This window comes from Berghia stephanieae, chromosome 2 (genome assembly GCF_034508935.2).
Source record: "Berghia stephanieae isolate SIO BIC M18660-M18661 chromosome 2, UCSD_Bste_1.3, whole genome shotgun sequence".
NCBI classification, from domain to species: Eukaryota; Metazoa; Mollusca; class Gastropoda; order Nudibranchia; family Aeolidiidae; genus Berghia; species Berghia stephanieae.
Genome location: NC_088361.1, coordinates 70,259,778 through 70,279,777, shown reverse-complemented (window position 1 = coordinate 70,279,777; position 20,000 = coordinate 70,259,778). Strand labels below are relative to the sequence as shown.

The 20,000-nt window shown below is 32.5% G+C and overlaps 1 protein-coding gene across 4 annotated transcripts in view; it reads left to right on the top strand.

The window, feature by feature from the left end:
• LOC144965448 (parathyroid hormone/parathyroid hormone-related peptide receptor-like) overlaps positions 1-20,000 on the top strand; it is a 143,322-nt gene that overhangs the window by 96,881 nt on the left and 26,441 nt on the right. For all 4 annotated transcript variants that reach the window (XM_078900802.1, XM_078900801.1, XM_078900803.1 and 1 more), the window contains 4 exons: positions 1,282-1,398; positions 1,990-2,144; positions 11,069-11,163; positions 12,661-12,829. In XM_078900802.1, coding sequence (XP_078756928.1) covers positions 1,282-1,398; positions 1,990-2,144; positions 11,069-11,163; positions 12,661-12,829 — 536 coding nt within the window. The remainder of the gene's footprint in view (positions 1-1,281; positions 1,399-1,989; positions 2,145-11,068; positions 11,164-12,660; positions 12,830-20,000) is intronic.

Sequence of the window (20,000 nt, the reverse complement as noted above, 5' to 3'; positions counted from 1 at the left end):
CGAATTTGTATTTGCCGGATACTTTTCCAGCGTTATACTAGGTTCTTTATTCACATTCGATCGCCGTCTCGTGACCTCCAAGTAGAAGCATCTTGATACTCGTGATAAACGACCAAATTTTATTCATGTAAAAGTTTCAGTAATCCATCCTTAACCTGGATGTTTGGGTTTATTCTAACATGATTCGATCATTTATAGTCGCAACAAGAAAACGTAGAATCACAAATATCTTTTTTTTCAAAAGATTTTGCTATTTTTAAAGATGTTGTTTTTGATTTGCTGATTTGATAGACAAACTCTGATATAATTTTGAAATCTCAAGTTGTTATCGTTGTCATAGAGAGAAATACCTTCGTTCTCAGTATAGAAAGAATTGGTCTTGAACCCATGACCCGTGTTGTATTGGAAAATCACAATTGAAGCCTAGATTTCATGAATTGCTTTATTATCTTTATTTATTTTATGAGGTTTTCTTATAGTTAACTGGAGTCTTTTAGTCCCGTATTAGCGTATTTTTTAATGGAACGAACACGTTTTTGTTTTAAAAATTGCAAACAAATGTTTAAGGCCATTGATTCATACGAAAAACATCAATTGTTCCGTAATTATTCATGTGCGTGTTATCGATAGAAATAATCAACTAGAAAATATACGAGTGCTCTAGTTATTCTGGCCTATTATTGTCGCTAAACATGCAGAGCGGCATGGGAATTAAAGATGAGACCCGTCTCACAAATGTGACTTGGGATAATGTTTGGGGCACATGTTGTAATTTATATGAGAATACGACTACATTGGGGTCTCGTCACAGGAAATTAAGTATATTGTTCGAATCAGAGATTTGGTTTTCCCAAATCCACTGAACTCGCCTTGCATTTTGCCGGATAATACTTTGTTTGGAAATTCCCGTTTCCGTTTCCCACTAATATCAGTCCCATCACGTAAACATTGTCCGAGAACGCACTTCAATACTTCCCCATAAATTAGGTTTCGAGAGAAGCAAGTCGCATTTAATCGGCCCTCAACTCAACAATACCTTTAATAACCTTTCATGCATCCAAGAAGGGAATATTTCTCTCGTTTTGTTGGTGCTGCAAATCGTATAAAAATCAAATATCCAAATATATCCAAATAAATATCCAAACCAAATATCTGTTTCCGCTAGATGAGTCAATATAACAATGCGACTCGAGCTTTAATGAACTCTTGTCCGTAAAATCCCCCGCTCAAGTAAATAAATCAAAGGTGATATATAATGTATTTGATCGTTTCCTTTTTCAGGTACTCCGGGTCACTGCGAAAGTGTCTGGGATGGTATCCTTTGCTGGGGAGAGTCTAGTCCAGACACACTTCATACTCAACCCTGTCCTGATTACATACACGGATTTGATATCCACGGTTTGTTATATTATTATTTCAAGATATTGAAAAACGTCTTCCTATCTTCTGCATACTAGAAGCACCATCCAATTTTCTAAACGCATCTCAATTTTTACGTCAACATTTTGGAAATAAAGCCATAAAATGGGTAGATAAATAAACAACATCGGTCAGAATTGAAGAAATAGCTCATGATCTTGGCGATGAATTAGCTCTTGGTGGAAAATCTCTCTTAAGTTCATCAAATGTTGTGAATGATGTAGTGAAAGAGTCTCTTTGATAATAGGTTACTATATTGTAATCAAACAAAGATAGCACTTTACAGCTCTTTATTAACTGTAAAGTTCTTTTCAATTTTGTGTATTTACATCTTGATGACGGAATGACGTATACACAGAATGAATCATGCAGTCTCTTACGGAATTATACAATTTAGGACCATTCTTATACGAACAATAACCGTTTTTACTGATCTTTCTAAAATATTCAGAATAGCAGACCTTAGCAGATCGTTCTTTGAAGAATCTGACTAAAATAAGTGTAACCCTTGAAACAAACCAGACAAACTTAAATGAGTTTAATGTGTCTAAATAATGATTTCATTCACAGAGAATGCCACTCGTTACTGCGAGGCCAATGGATCCTGGTTCGTCCACAAAGAGTTAAAAAGTCCCTGGACTAATTTCCACAGTTGTTTGTCTAATGACAGTGCTGGATCTTTATCTACACCAACGACCTCACTCAGCGAGATACAGGAGGCGAAAGTAAGTTGCTTTAGTGTAAGCTGGGGTGATGGTTCCATTACATTAAGAATTAATTAATTGTACTCTCTCTATATATATAGTACGTATTAACAACTACTCCATGGACTTAGCAAAGAATGATTTTAAGAAATTTTGTATTTTTTTCTTTCGGTTATCTTTACACACTCATATATCTATATATTTATATATATATATATATATATATATATATATATATATATATATATATATATATATATACATATATATATATATATATATATATATATATATATATAATTATATATATATTATGTATATATATAATATATATGTATATATATATATATATATATATATATATATATATATATATATATATATATATATATATATACACACATATATATATACGCAAAAATATTAGTTTAGATTTTTAAAATGAACTAGTCTAGCTAGAGCACTATAAGTCTGTACTGTTTGCATAAGTCATCATTCAGTCAAAGTTCATAGGACTGAGAATAGTACCCAGTAGTAATAGTAGTAGTAGTAGTAGTAGTAGTAGTAGTAGTAGTAGTAGTAGTAGTAGTAGTAGTAGTAGTAGTACTAGTAGTAGTAGCAGTAGTAGTAGTAGTAGTAGTAGTAGTAGTAGTAGTAGTAGTAGTAGTAGTAGTAGTAGTAGTAGTAGAATGTTTTTATAGCAAATGGACTTTGAGCAGGAATCTAATTTCTTGACAAAATCAAGCAACATTCATTTATCCTTTAAATTATCACGAGTCCACAAAGCAACAATACAGGTAGAAATGATATATATCGTTCACCTTCTTTAATAAGTTATCCTAACGAGATCTAATCGTTTATCTTAAAACAGTCTCCTGCTAAATAATTTATCATCACCCGTCAATTACTTAGGAGATATAGGAGACATCAATTTTCCGTGACCTAAATTAGCTATGAAATTCACATAAATTCATTGTCTTCTGGCACTTTTCTACTCACTTCATATCTTGTTGTTACCAACATAAGTGCCTGCTCCACTCACTTTTCTGAATTAAAAATTCACCCCATACACCGGAGCATACTCAATGTCTCAATCGTTTCTATGTTATATGTTTGTGATGAGAATATTGGCTATTAAGCTTAACTGCTGGTCAAAAATACTTCGCGATGGTGGTGAACGAATCGGCGATCTCAAGAAGTGGGTGAGAGAGGGATCTAGAAATGACTTTGGGTTTGAAACGAATATTTTTGTGTTCGTGGATAGCTCACACGGTAGAGCCACGCTCTCACCTGCCAGGCGGAGTTGTCGTACCAATAAGGTCGCAGGTTCAAACCCCACCACCGCCGCGAAAAAATTTTTTATTCTCTATTGTCTTCTGGCACTTTTCTACTCACTTCATATCTTGTTGTTACCAACATAAGTGCCTGCTCCACTCACTTTTCTGAATTAAAAATTCACCCCATACACCGGAGCATACTCAATGTCTCAATCGTTTCTATGTTATATGTTTGTGATGAGAATATTGGCTATTAAGCTTAACTGCTGGTCAAAAATACTTCGCGATGGTGGTGAACGAATCGGCGATCTCAAGAAGTGGGTGAGAGAGGGATCTAGAAATGACTTTGGGTTTGAAACGAATATTTTTGTGTTCGTGGATAGCTCACACGGTAGAGCCACGCTCTCACCTGCCAGGCGGAGTTGTCGTACCAATAAGGTCGCAGGTTCAAACCCCACCACCGCCGCGAAAAAATTTTTTATTCTCTATTGTCTTCTGGCACTTTTCTACTCACTTCATATCTTGTTGTTACCAACATAAGTGCCTGCTCCACTCACTTTTCTGAATAATAGTGTACTAATATTAGTGAATCATTAAAAGAACAATTGTTAAAATCCCAGTGTCTCTATCGAGGTTCGATAAATAACTTGTTGATCTATCCACATGGGTAAGAAACTGAATTGTGAACGACAGATGAATCATGTTGAAATTCATCACCTGCAGGAGCTGAGAGTTTTGCACGTGGATGCACTCTGTTGCTTTCTACACATTAGATTATCTTATTAAATTGAAATTGAATAATCTTGTAAGAATGTAGCGTAATCGCATAACTCGCACTTTAACATAAATTTGACACTTCCTATTTATTTAAATATGTGTTTACTCCACTATTTTAAAACATTTATCTCGGTCTTTTGGTTTCCTATTTTAGTAACTTATCAATATGTCTTACCTGAAAATTTACTACTCTGCTTTGAAAACAAAAAATGCAGGTATTTAAAATTTTGGCCAAAAACAAACAGCAACTCGTCCTTTATATATCGATCGATTAAAATTAACCTGACCTTTCCAAAAACTCTCAAACCTGCGACTTCACGAAAGACGCATTTCATTTTAATCGATCGGTGGATATATTAGGAAATACGAGTTTTGTTACCATTTTTAGATATCTACGTGGTTTTTCAGAGTCCGACAGAACTGGATGGAGTTGGAATTTACTCTAACTTGGCATCATGTATTATTATCTTATGGAGAGAGTAACTCGGGCTGCACTTTAGTGTGTACGAGAAATATAGGATATGGAGAAGTCAGTGCCAGGTGAAAACAAGAGAATAAAAATATCATGGTATCGGAGACAACCTGGGATCCAACTGACACGGCACCCCCCGCCTGACTGAGAAGGAGAACAGAGAGAGGTCGGACTAGCCACTGAGCCATCCGGCCACACAAAAGTATGATGGCTTTCAAACTTAGTAGCTGACGTGCATACTTTCTTCTCTCAACTACAGAAGGTGCGTGCGTCTTATTTGTTTACAAGTTTGTCTTGATCCATACAGAGAAGAGCGCATAGCATTAATTTGCTCGCGAGAAAGTTCCGGGGTCAGTGAGCTTTTCTCGATTTGATCCCCTAGGTAGTTGAGAGGATAGGTGCTAAGTTTAAAAGCAATATTTTTGAGTTGTTGGATGGCTCAGTAGCTATTGAACCCGCTCGCTGTTCTCTCTCTCTCTCTCTCTCTCTCTCTCTCTCTCTCTCTCTCTCTCTCTCTCTCTCTCTCTCTCTCTGTGTGTGTGTGTGTCTCTCTCTGTCTCTCTCTCTCTCTCTATCTCTCTCTCTCTCACTCTCTCTCTCTCTCTTTCAGCCATGCGGAGTGTGTCTCGACAGTTGGATACGACTTTGGCTCCTACACCGTGATATATTTATTCTGTTTTCATCTGGCGCTTCTCCATACCCTATATTATGTCTCATCATTAATTATACAAGTGCCCGCTCCAGACTTTAGTATGTACTACTACTCTAACATAGTTTTCTTAATGAAAATTGCGATGCCAACAGCAGTCTTGTAGAGCAGCAAGGTCAATGCAGCCGGACTTTATCCGGTTTCTGCAGCGATAATGAACTTGAACTAGATTAAGAATAGCTTGCTATCCCTTGATTTGGATGCCAGCTTATCACAAGTACACTACGCCAGGTCTAAAAGGCCGAGCTAACTACTGATCATCCAGAAAGGTGAGTGGAGCAAGTGCTTATGTTAATAATAACTAAAAGAAATGAAGTTATTGAAGCGCCAGAAGACAAAGAGAAAATACATTTTTGTTGTGATGGGGAGTTGAGGCCAGAATCTGACTATAAATACACCTCCACCTGCCCACGAGATGACCGCTCTACAATCAAATCTATATTATGGGTTCAACACCCTATCAACACAATATCTTTTTATTCGCTATTGTTTCTGGTACTTCTTTGCTCACTTCATTTCTTGTTGTTACCAATCATAGCTGGGTGGACAAGGAGGCTAACAGCAATAATCATATGAATAATAAGAGACATTTGATTTAAAGAAATCAAGTCTCTTTTAACCCCCCGCCCCCCCCCCCCCCCCCCCCCCCCGCCGTCTCCCCCTCCCCTACCACCCTTTAAAGACTTTGCAAAGAATATTAAATCATATGAATTAATCATTTACTTGATTTTCATTCTTCCACTATTTATTCAGTTATCACTCATTATCTCTTTATTTATTGCTTTATTTACTTAATCTTTCATTGATAGCATTTTATTCATTTGTTTCTTTATAGTTTATTTATCTATATGTTTCTATGTTTATGTTTATCTTAGATAATTGTAATTGTTTTCCTTACTTAAGACAGCAGATTTTATAATCTTTCAAGGTCAAAATCAAGACGTATCGAGTCTGAAACCATAAATTATTCATGGAATTTAAAAGAATAATAATAGATGGATTTGAAAGATTAATAGAGGAAAAAACAAATTAAAAGGGATTATATATATATATATATATATATATATATATATATATATATATATATATATATATATATATATTAAGGTAAATTGACAAAGTGAAGACAAATTAAGCATGACTTTCATTCCGAAGAAAAAAAAGACTCTTTATTAAAGGAAAAGATTGGGTTAATCGCTTCTAATCGTCGTTGTATTTCCTGAATACACTCAAGAAAATATTTACATAGATATATAGTCTATGTCATCATTTGTATATGTGTGTGTGTGTCTTAAAAATACATTCAAGCTAACAACTTTATCACCAATTAATTATTGTACCAGTAAGAGATTCCGTGTACTATTTTTGTTGGACTTCGTAATACATTTGTTGGATTAGAGCAAAAGGATATGATAAGAATCTTAAATTAATGTGCTTATCGATACCAATGATGATGTTGAAACTACTAGAATACGCACTTCTACTTCCACTATTTTGACTGTTACTATCATTACAGCTCCAACTACTACTACTACTACTACTACTACTACTACTACTACTACTACTACTACTACTACTACTACTACTACTACTACTACTACTACTACTACTACTACTACTACTACTACTACTACTACTACGACTACTTTTACTATTATTAATACTACCATTGTCACTAATTAATTATTTTTATACTATTAATCTATTTAGCTAATTATTACTAGTATTACTATCATTATTTATTGTTATTGTGATGGTGATTTATTTTTAGAATTATAATTATCATCATAATCACCATGATCATTATTATTATCATCATTGTTATTATTCTCAAAATCATAATAATAATAATAATAATAATAATAATAATAATAATAATAGTAATAATTATTATTATTGATATTATTATCATTATTATTATCATTATCATCATCATATTATTATTATTATTATTATTATTATTATTATTATTATTATTATTATTATTATTATTATTATTATTATTATTATTATTATTATTATTATTATTATTATTATGATTATTATTATTATGATTATTATTATTATTATTATTATTATTATTTATTATTATTATTATTATTATTATTATTATCATTATTATTATTATCATCATCATCATTATTATTATTATCATTATTATTATTATTATTGTTATTATTATTATTGTTGTTATCATTGTCATTATTATCATCCTCATCATCATCAGTATCATTATTGTTTTTATTGATATTTTTTGTTGTTATTGTTGTTGTTGTCATTATAACAGGAAGAAAATATATTATAATATTGAGTATTCTCTACTATTATTAGATATTTTCCGTTTACGAGGACTGGTGACACAAATATTCAATAAAACTTGTCCATCATTTCCAAGAATAGGCCTGAATCAAATGATTGGATGTCATTAAGGGTCAAATTTTGACCTATTCACGTTCATTATTTGGCTGTCAAGGATCAATTTAGAGAAACTATTACGATTCCTCACGCCAACAAAAATCACGCAATGCATTGGATCTTGTAAAGTCCATAGGAATAGGTCTTGCAGAAAAATCCTTCCTTAATTAGTAGTCTGATCCCAAGTACAGAGCTGCCGACATGAAATGTAAAAAATTCGTAGTTCCAAGGGAAGAATAAGGAAAACGGCACTAATAAATAGCTTTGCAAAGTAATAATTCACCCCCAACACTATCCAAAAATGATCCAAAGTCCTCAAGATTTATTGAGTCAAAACCCAAAACTAGAGGTGCCGAAATGAGTCAATAAAATGGAGAGAAAGATAAAGGGAGTAAATGTGACTCATAAATAAGGGAACAACACAAAACAAACGTTTTGGCCTTTGGCCTTCTTCAAATAAACACGAAATATATATATAATAATAATAATAATAATAATTATTATTATTATTATTATTATTATTATTATTATTATTATTATTATTATTATTATTATTATTATTATTATTATTATATATATATCATTATTATTATTATTATTATTATTATTATTATTATTATTATTATTATTATTATTATTATTATTAGATTGTCAAATATTATATATAGATATACATATCGTGTTTATTTGAAAAAGGCCAAGCGTCGTTTGTTTTGTGTTATTCCCTTATTAATGAATGAGTCACATTTACTCACTTTATCTTTCTTTTTTACGAAACCCGCCAAAACCAGACTAAACCCAACGAAACCAGACAAAATCTGACAAAGTTATGGGAAGGAGGCAACAGTGGGGAGTGAACCTGACTCAAGGATGTGTACACCAGTGGGGAGTGAACCTGAGATTATTTTTTTCGGCGGGTTTCGTAAAAAAGTAATTGCGAGACAGAGAGAGAGAGAGAGAGAGAGAGAGAGAGAGAGAGAGAGAGAGAGAGAGAGAAAGATATATATATATATATATATTGTCGGAAGATCATTATTCGTTTCCAATTCCAAGGTTCTATCATCATCCCGCTGATTTTTAGATACTTAATAGCGACAATTTCTATTCAAGACGACATTACAAACGCCCGAATTAACATAATTCTAGCAACAAATCTCATAAAATCACATAAAATATCTTATTTTAGTTGCTTCAAAAGACGGAAGAAATCCGCTTTTCGCACTAAGGATTGGTTCAAGGACACTAGCTTAGGAAATGTTTATACACTTATCTTCATTGGATTATATCGATTACGGGGTCTTTGCTGAGGTCCATGAATTTTAGTTTTAAAAATAATATAGTAAAATCAAATACGCATGCTAGATGGAAACAGTCATGACAAAAATATAATTATTATGCCCAAATTAAGTGGAAAGTTGCCTTGAATAGCAGTAATCTTTCATTACATGTAGACACCTTTTAATAATAATAATAATAATAATAATAATACTTTATTGCATCCCAAAAAGGAAATTTTTTGTACAGACGTGTTATAATTTACACAATAAGATAAAAATACAATGGAAATAGGATGTATATATAAAAAAAAGGAGCAGCTCTATAACCAGAGCTGCGCTTTATAATATGAATAATATCAACACTGTAAAATAGTTAAAACTGTCACTATAAATTGAAAATTGAAAAGATTGCAAAACAAATAAATTAATAAATTAATATTTATATTTTAAAAAATTAAAAATGAGAAATAATTATATAAAATTATTACTGCTTGTTGTTATAAAGCCTAATACTGGACGGCAGAAAAGATTTTCGGTGTCTCTCTGTTTTCGTTGAAATAGAGAAAGGGCGACCACTTCTTTCTGACATAATAATTGATGGTCTTAGTGGATGATACTGGTCATTTAATATTTCAGTTATTTTATTTATACAAAATTTCTCGTATAAAAGATCTACATCGTCAACATCATTTATATAGCGTTTAATGGATTTTTTAATATTTGAATTAATTTTGTTCCTTTCCACTGCTAAGCAATTGCCTCCCCAAGCTGTTATACAAAATGACAAACACTTTCGATTACTGCTCTATAAAATAATGTGCAGAGGGTTTTATCTATTCTAAACTGAGAGAGTTTTGATAAAAAATATGTACGTCTGCACATCTTATGCCTAATTATTTTCAAGTGTTCATCCCACTTGAGCCTGTCATCAATCGTTACACCAAGGTATTTGTAGTGAGGAACTCGCTGGACGAATTGGTCCTTTAATTTTAACGGTTCTATCGGTTCCTTCACTCTCCTAAAGTCAATCACTTGCTCCTTTGTCTTGCTTATGTTAAGCTCTAGGTGGTGGGCATCACACCAAGACACAAATCTATCAATTTCTTGCCTATAAGCCACTTCGTTGCCATTTGTTATGAGGCCTTGAAGAGTGGTGTCATCTGCAAACTTTATTAAAGGTACACTCAGGTTTTGACTTCTCACAGTCATTCGTGTATATTGTGAATAATACAGGGGACAATACACAACCTTGAGGAGCACCAGTATTTGTAGTTATACAGGAAGATTTGTTTTGTCCTAATTGAACATATTGTGCTCTCTCCGTAAGAAATTCGAGCACCCAAGCAATTATATACTTGTTTAAATTCAGACTAGTCAATTTTTGAACGCTGAAGAAAAATCTGCAAAAAGCAAAATTTTATTTTATTTTCAGTTTTTTTTTCTATGTTTAAGTTAAATAAAAATAGCTATTTTAAAATGGTTTCCCTTTTCATCGAAATAAGTCGGTAAAAATGGCATAAATAATGACATTGTTTCATTATAGAGGGTCTACTCATTCTTCTGCATTCATCAAAGAGGCTGTCATGAAATATTATACGATTCTTACATTCTTGCTTTTTTGGAATTCCGGACGTATTCCCAACCGCTGCACGAGTTTGCGAGTGCGAGTTGGGAACAAAGTTCGAATTCCATAACGCAAGAGTGTAAGAAATTACGCTTTCCGCCAGAGCACTATTAGATACCGTCGCCTAAGCATTCGATGAAGGGATATAGATAATTCATCAAACAAGTTGTCTGATGTCAACAGGAATGACCCATGTTGCCCAAAGTGAGTTAGTTGAGAGTTAATTATCTTGCCCAAGGGGAAAAAACGAAAGTACCAGAAGTGGTGCTCGAACCCAGGACCATCCGAGTCACAGTGTAATGCCTTAACAAAAGGGCCCCTTCGCATAGAATAATATGTGTTTAGTTACTGTAGGGAGGCAACACTCTAAGATAATCTGATTATTTATTTCCAGGAACATAGAGCCAGACTACTTCTCATTTCCAGTATTGGATACGGTATCAGCCTTGTCTCCTTGGTTCTTGCCGTCTTCATTATTTGCTGCTCAAGGTAAAGTTGAAAAGCATTTTAATTCCAAACCCCAGCCCAGTCCTCAACTTTCTTGAAGTCTCAGGTTTGAGAATGTTTGACAAGTTGAGGGTCATTTTAATCAATCGATATTTGAAACACGAGTTTTCTGACACTGTGTTTTTGAAGAGTGTGGCAGAGTATATTGCTATGCCACACAATGACAAAACGTCGTTTTATTTTGGCCAGCAAATTTTCACTTTCTAAATAAGTAGATTACAATGACAATTATGTTGTTAAATGACCTTAAAACCCAAGAATTTAAAAGAAGTAGCGGGTTTAATTCGTTTTCACAAGTTGAGGATCATTTTGATTTAATATTGGTGAGCATCAGGTGACAGTTTGTTAGGTTTTTTTGTATTTTTTTTTGTGAAAATGAAATAGGTATATTATATCATTGCACAGTATTCGGTGCATTTTGCCATGAAAGAAAGCTCAGTAGAGTATTGTGACATGAATGAAAGGTCTATGGGATGATAAAGTAGTTCTTCAGGGCCATTTGATCTATAGAGCCGTGGTATATCCTGGTTTCATAAGCGTCAAATGGGCAATTGTAATTGCTTACTATCCTTTGATCCTTTGATAGGACACTTCTCTACAACAAGCAACTTTCCGCCATCTAGTAGACCTAGCTACCCAATCACTGCTGGGTGAAGAGGGTTCAGAAAAAAATCTCGACGTCACACAGGATCAATCTCGATCCGTTTACGTGTGAAGCGGGTGCTCTATCAACTGAGCTATCTGAAACCCCTATGAAATATGAAAAGGATTTAAAACGTTTACAGCTTCATTCCATTAAAGTCCCAGATTTGAGAGGTAGTTTTTGACAAGATGAATGTCATTTTAATCGATCGATTTTTGAAGTACTAGTTTTCTGGCCAAAATTCTAAATCCGTGGAGTCTTTTTATCAGATTATAGCAAAATACATAGCTTATTGATTCTTCACAGAGCATTGCGATTCTTAGACCCATGAATACGATTTCACATTTTGAAACAGTTTGACACTTTCTATCGTTTACCATGTAAATCGATGTAATTAAATTGTGTTTCATTTAAAATACCATGTGTTCAAATCTCTCACAAAAAATGTAATATTCTTCTGGGCAAGACACAAAGCTTTAGAAAGGAGTGTCCCCTTATCTCAAATCACACAATATAAGTAGAGTGCATTTTAAATTACCCAAAATATTGTTAACATAAATAAACTAAACGGATGTTTGAAACCTTTTCGATTGATTGTGCTTAATAGTTTGATGTTTTCATTTATTGTATTTTATAGAATTCAAAAGATGCAACACTGGCAATCTTTATGGATGAAATGAAATACTTTTTTGAGTTTTTTAGACAAACAGATGTAGAATTTAATAATGAAAACCTTGAAGAGTTGTATAAATGGATCTTTTGTTTGTTTAGCCATTCTACATCTCAATGTCTGCTCTGTTTTCATGTTTTAACTACGATAATATGATATATGGCAGGAAATTGAAGTCCAAAACAAACATGCTCCACCTCAACCTGTTCCTGGCCTTTATCTTGAGGGCGTGTCTATCATTCCTTGTCCGTATTCTTTTCGTGGATGGACTTGGTCTAGAGAAAGATGTGATCAGAACAGATAAAGGCACATACGAGTTCAAGAAAGAGGGTTCTGTAAGTATGATTGCTGTTTAAATCACACTCCTCCCCAATCTTACTCCTGACACCCTCTAATTTAATAATAATAATAATAATAATAATAATAATAATAATAAATAATAATAATAATAATAATAATAATAATAATAATGATGATGATGATGATGATAATAATAATAATAATAATAATAATAATAATAATAATAAAAATAATAATAATAATAATAATAATAATAATAATAATAATGATAATAATAATAATAATAATAATAATAATAATAATAATAATAATGATAATAATAATAAAAATAATAATAATAATAATAATAATAATAATAATAATAATAATAATGATGATAATAATAAGAATAATAATAATAATGATAATAATAATAATAATAATAATAATAATAATAATAATAATAATAATAATAATAATAATAATAATAATAATAATAATAATAATAATAATAATAATAATAATACTTTATTGCATCCCAAAAAGGAAATTTTTTTTGTACAGACGTGTTATAATTTACACAAGATAAAAATACAATGGAAATAGGATGTATATATAAAATTAAGGAGCAGCTCCATAACCAGAGTCGCGCTTTTAATATGAATAATTTCAACACTGTAAAATAGTTAAAACTTTCACAATAAATTGAAAATTGAATATTTGCATTATTTGAATTTCTTACTTCTCTCATCTTTTCTCCCTCTGTCTACATTAGTTTGATCTTTTCATCCTTATTCCTTTAATGACTAGAACGGGCATGCGGTACCTGTTAGATTTTAATAATAAAATGTTAATCTGATCTGATAAGCATCAAGCCTTTAAGCATATTCATTGACCGTTTGATGACAATAATTTCGATATGTTTATTACCTTTTCCCAGGCGCTATGTCATTGTGTAAAACGTTTGACACACAAACACGCCATCGGCTCACATGTGAATGAGTCCCTTGTTATAGTCAATAAGGGATAATGCAATAGTGCTAATGCAAGAAGAATGCCAAAAGGCGACATGTATTATATGAAATGGAAATTTGGTTCCATTTCATGTTTGCTGTATGTGTAAAATATGAAATAGGAGGCGTATTGATCATGGTGAATACGTGAAATGTTAATTCATAAACTTTCCTTCACCCCCTCATAGTAATAGTTTCTTTTCCCTTCTCTATCAATCCTTTCATCCACCTTCGTCCCATATTTTCCCTTTTTATCATTTTTCCTTTATTTTACCTGTGATGTCTGTGATAACTCTCACCTTGTTTAAAAGGAAAGTTCATGTCAAACAATTTAGAAACCAGTTCCTTATGTCTTTAACGAACACCCAATAACAAAATAGTTTATGTACACATTTATCACAAAATTTAAAGTATTAAATGGATAATGCCAAAATTGAATAAATAGAACATAAATATATTTCGTTTATTATTTTCTTCTATAAACCGAAAGTATCTAAATGAGCTTCAAAGAGTAAATTAAAAATCCTTTATTTGCGTTTAGAGATAAAACACAAAAGAAAAAAAGAAACCGTTTAAAGACAATATGTAGGTCATCATGCAGCAAGTATATTTTAATAGGGATATCACAAGAATTGTCTACCATACCAGAAACATAACTGTATACAATGGGACTAGAAAACCATTTGAACAGTCAATGTCATTGTACTGAGTTCATTTTAGGTACCACTGAAGCTACCCCAAAGAAAATCATTTTTAAACAATATTATCAAACAAATTGTAGGGTCGTACTGACAAATGTATGTACCATTTTTAAACATAATATTATAAATAAACGATATAGAGAAAAAATAATCAAAATATTTAAGCAACTCTTGGGAATTACTTTTATCTTGAAGACGGATAAAACCATGTGGAGTCTTGATAGTATCTTTATGGACGTCCTTGATGCCCAGATAACAATCTATACAATAAAGACATGCTTTATTCTGGAACAGACAACATGTAAGCCAATTTTGTGTTGTTGTTAATGGGAAAAGATGCATGGTCAAGTGTGAGGAATAGATAAAGACAGATAAAGAGATAACAGAGGTAAAAGAAAAGAGGAACCAAATAGAAGGAGAGATTCTATTAGAAAAGGTCCGGAAATAGAAAGATAGATAGATAGATAGTTAGACATATGGATAGATGAATAGATAGCTAGACCGTATGGTCTAAACATACATACTTATATACATACATACAAACATACATACATACATACATACATATATACATACATGCATGCATACATACACACATACATACATACATACATACATACATACATACATACATACATACATACATACATACATACATACATACATACATACATACATACATGCATACATACATAACATACATACATGCATGCATACATAAAAATACATACATGCATACATATATATAGTCACTTGCAAACATGCAAAGCTCACTACATTCGAAGTTTGAGCACTCTTGGTCATAATATAATCTCCCTTTGCTTTAAGAAGCATCTGCCAAACTGCACTGATGGGTCGTAGTACCACGAAACAGTATTGCCTTAGATTGCATTCTAGACAGGTGGATATAAAGATAGACAAATAGATAACTAAAAAGATAGATAGATAGATAGATAGATAGATAAATAGATAGATAGATAGATAGATAGATAGATAAATAGATAGATAGATAGATAGACAAATAGACACATATATAGATAATAGATAGGTATGTATGTTTATATATATATATATATATATATATATATATATATATATATATATATATATATGGGTGGATGGACAGAGAAAGAGAGAGAGAGAGAGAGAGAGAGAGAGAGAGAGAGAGAGAGAGAGAGAGAGAGAATGATACAGTGAGTTGCGGCACGTAGAATAGTCTTTTCAATAGGCCTTTTTTAAATATAAATATTCGAGAGCAGACATTGGTATACGATAATAATCTTAAGGGGTGTGTGAAACTGTCAGTCAAAATAGAAAGAAGAATTCAAGAGAGAAAAAACATCCCAAAAATCGGTCTGCTTCGATTGAGGATCATACCTCAGACCTGTTGGCTACCAGTTAAGTCATTAGGAGTCAGGCCCATTTTTTCTTGTTTTGCTCTCTCTGCTTTTATACACACCTTTCAGATTTTTATAAATTGTTGAGATTATTATATAACAAAGTTGATAATAATTCGTTAAATATCATTATGTTGTGCCCCGTGATAAGGGGCACACTGTGCCTTCATATAATAATTGTAATCTTTGAACTGTCAACCTCTAGGAACTACCCACTTTAACACAACCGAAGCAAGGATTTTGTGAGAATGTTTGTTTTTGACTTGCGTAACATTTCAAAATGATTTAAAATAAATCAAGCAATGTGGGAAAGCAAATAATCAACTCTCGGCAAATGAAACCTTAATAAATCACGTGTGTCATCGGAGATAATAATATTCTCTGCACATGTCAAAATTGAATAGACCGGGAGTTTGAGATTTCGATTTTATCTGAACTGGTTTGGACCCTATGCAGGGCTGCCCTTCAAAAATTCTACTTGAATATTCAAGTCCGTCTTTACCCTAAACAAATATAGAATATCATGTGCTATGCGTTTGTTTTGTTTCTATTTTTTGTAGTTTACTTTATTTATTTGTTTCGATTACCACTATGACTTATGTTAGTTTATTTTTGTTTGATTGTCGTTCTTTGTTGTAGTTGGGGTTTTTTTGGGGTTTTATTTTTTTTGTTTTTTGTTGGGTTTTTTTTTGGTGTTTTTTGTTTGTTTTTGTTTTTGTTATTTTTTTTTTTTTTTTGGGGGGGGGAGTGTGTTTTTCGTTTTATTTTTCAATGGGGGCTAAATCATGAATTAGTTAAAACTATACGTTAAATTTTGAGAGTCACAGAAGTCATCATTCATTAGTCTCAATAGCATTAAAATAAAACGCTATCTTCAGTTTCTCCTTATTATACAAACATTTCTGAAATTTGATCAAATATGGATTGACTAGAATGGCCCTCATCTTGTCAAATAAATCTCTAAAATTATCTTAATTCTAATACGTTACTTTATTTTCCAGAGTACACGATATACACATATATATTTACCGCTCTTAATTGAATGACTTAAATGTTAGAACAGGCCGATTTTTAGTTTTTGTTTAGCTTTATTGTTTTGTTTCTGTTTTGTTTTGTTCTGTTTTGTTTTTGTTTTTTTTTTGTTTTTGTTTGTTTTGGGTTTTTTGTTTGTTTGTTTGTTTGTTTGTTTGTTTGCTTTTGTTTTTGTTTTGTTTTGTTTTTTTGTTTTTTTTGTTAATTTTTTTTCTGGGGGGGGGGGGGGGGGGGGTTGGTTTTCCTTTTGCTTGTCTTAATGAAAACAAACACAATGAAAAGAAATAGGTGAAACAGAGTTGTAAATCAAATGATAGTGTACCATCAGTTGCAATAAGGCATAAAGAAAATATTTATTCATACATCGAAAATCAACAGTCTCTCTCTCTCTCTCTCTCTCTCTCTCTCTCTCTCTCTCTCTCTCTCTCTCTCTCTCTCTCTCTCTTTCTCTCTCTCTCTCTCTCTCTCTCTCTCTCTCTCTTTGTGTGTGTGTGTGTGTGTTTGTGTGTGTGTGTGTGTGTGTGTCTCCTCTCTGTCTCAATATATCCATCCAGTTATCACTTTTCATTCACCTGTCTAATTTGTTTCTGTCTTCACATTATTATTTAAGATCACGTAACCACCTTCAAAATAAACACAGTATGGATGGCTAAATTTAAACTGGAGGTCATATCTGATATTATTATTATTATTATCATTCCTACATGACACATGTTTGATATTTAATTTATGACCTGCATTTTAACCAGCAGCATCTACCGATTTATAATTGACAGGAAAACAAAAACATCGCCCGCCTTAGTAAATATTTGTATTTTGACGTTCCTAGAAAAGATGTTAAGAAAACTAAAGAAATAAGCTCATGGCGTCGATGACTAAGCCAGAACGTCTGACGTCTTATCACAACATCAAGCGATAACGAGTGTCATGAGAAACTTTACGGATGACAACACAGGCCACGTTGTTGTGTCCTTGGTTAAGGCTTTTTTCATGCGTTGATCTACTTGGCTGGCAGTAAATGGCATGCTAAAAAATACGGAGTATAAACGATGCACAATACGTCAAAGTATTGCATGAAATTGAAATCTGCTTAAGCCGGACGAATGTATGAGACATGTTAAGTTTTAAAAAGTACGATTATATTGTAAAAACGCTTCTTATAAACGAGCATTATACTGCTGTACATTGAAAAGCACATTTGAACACTTTGGCCACATAATTTATTGTTTCACACATTGGTCGATAATCATAAAATGCCAGACCAGTCTAGTACTTTTAACATGTTTTAAAGCACCTGAATCGTTTGATATTTGAATCGAACCTCTTTTTTTCTAGCCAATTTAAAACGATCTCATAGTTGGGACTCGGTTCTAAATTCTAGACCTTTGTCTACAAGGTCGACCCTAGAGACAGATGCAAATTGTAGTGATTAATTCTTTGGTAGACAAAATATCAAAACCAAAAATTGTCAATTCAAATTCTAAGGGGGAAACTTTTCGGACATATTCTATGTCGTAAATCTGATATCCCAGCCATTCTTAATTACATTCTTAAAATCCGACCCCACCACATTGACAATGACTCTTTGTATTCGGTTATTAAGAAAGTCTTTAATCCAGTTAAAGATATTCCCTTTAAATCCATATGATTTTAGTTTAATGAATAATCTCTCATGAGGTACAGAATCAAAAGCCTTGCGGATCTCAAGATAAACAACATCAATGCATTGATCACGATCAATTAACTTGGTAAGACCCTCCATCACCTGTAAAAGTTGAGTAATGCATGATCTCTTTGATCTAAAACCATGGTGGTTATCGTATGACTTTCAAGAAAGTCCATAATTCGGTCTTTCAAGATAGACTCCATAACCTTACAGAGTATGCATGTTAGCTGATGGGTCTGTAGTTTGCAGCATCCAATTTGCTGCCCTTTTTATGAATGGCAGTAACATTGGCGTGTTTCCATTCAATGGGTTAGGTACCAGATTCAAGAGACTTATTATATATTGTTGATAACGGCTGTGATATTTCAAAGGCCACTTCTTTCAATAAACGGGGATGAAGGGAATCGGGTCCCATGCTTTTAGTCACGTCTAAATTCAACAATAAAGCAATGATCCACTATTTCTTTGGCCGAAACAAATAGTCAACAACAACATTACCTCTAACTCTCGATAGCAATTTAAAAGAACTCAATGACGGAACGAGATAGATATCAAACATTAATGAAAAGGCACAAGTTAGAAGCAATTGGAGAATCTTTACCGCAAGAATAAGAGGAACGGCCGAAGATTAGAAGTTGGGTGACATTGACAGCGGAAAATTTTAGGTCAGTCAGTATGTTGGACAAAATGTACTACGTGAACTTCGGTTACCTTTGACATGCAATACAACTGAACAACACTTTTGCAAATATGTTTTTTTTTTCTACGGTATCTCTTACAATGTCCTTTATTGGCTATTGTCACGTTTTACTTTCCACTTGAGTCGATTGAGCATGACAAATTATGAGAACGAAACAATTCTAAGAATGACATTATATGTAACAATTTAGAATACTTTAAAGTTTCAGACAAAAACTTCTAATTCAATCAATTATGTATTTTGGGATAGTCATTGATCGGGAGCTAATCGATATAATAATTTGATTGCTATGAATGATGAACCATAGATCTACAAATCATTTATTTGCATTCTGTATATTAATTAACTGAAATTCTCGAATGTATAAAAGTGGACATGTCAAACGGATGTCGATAAGGAAATTTGTAGTACGATTTTGACTTCCGTGACACTTCTTGTATGTTAGATGTTTAATGATTTGAATCAGCGATATGAACGGAAAATTGTCCAACAAATGATGAACTTTGAAAAATATTATCAATGCATGAAAATTACAAAGAGCATTTAAATGTTTGACAGCTGAAAAGCTCCTAAATTATGCAATACGATATACGATAATATGATGTTTGAATATACTGCCTATCCACACGTCAGTAATGTCCGTATTTATCCATTTACTTTACGACAATTTCATCCATTTTACAACGCATTGCCTGCAATATGCCATACAACTGCACCC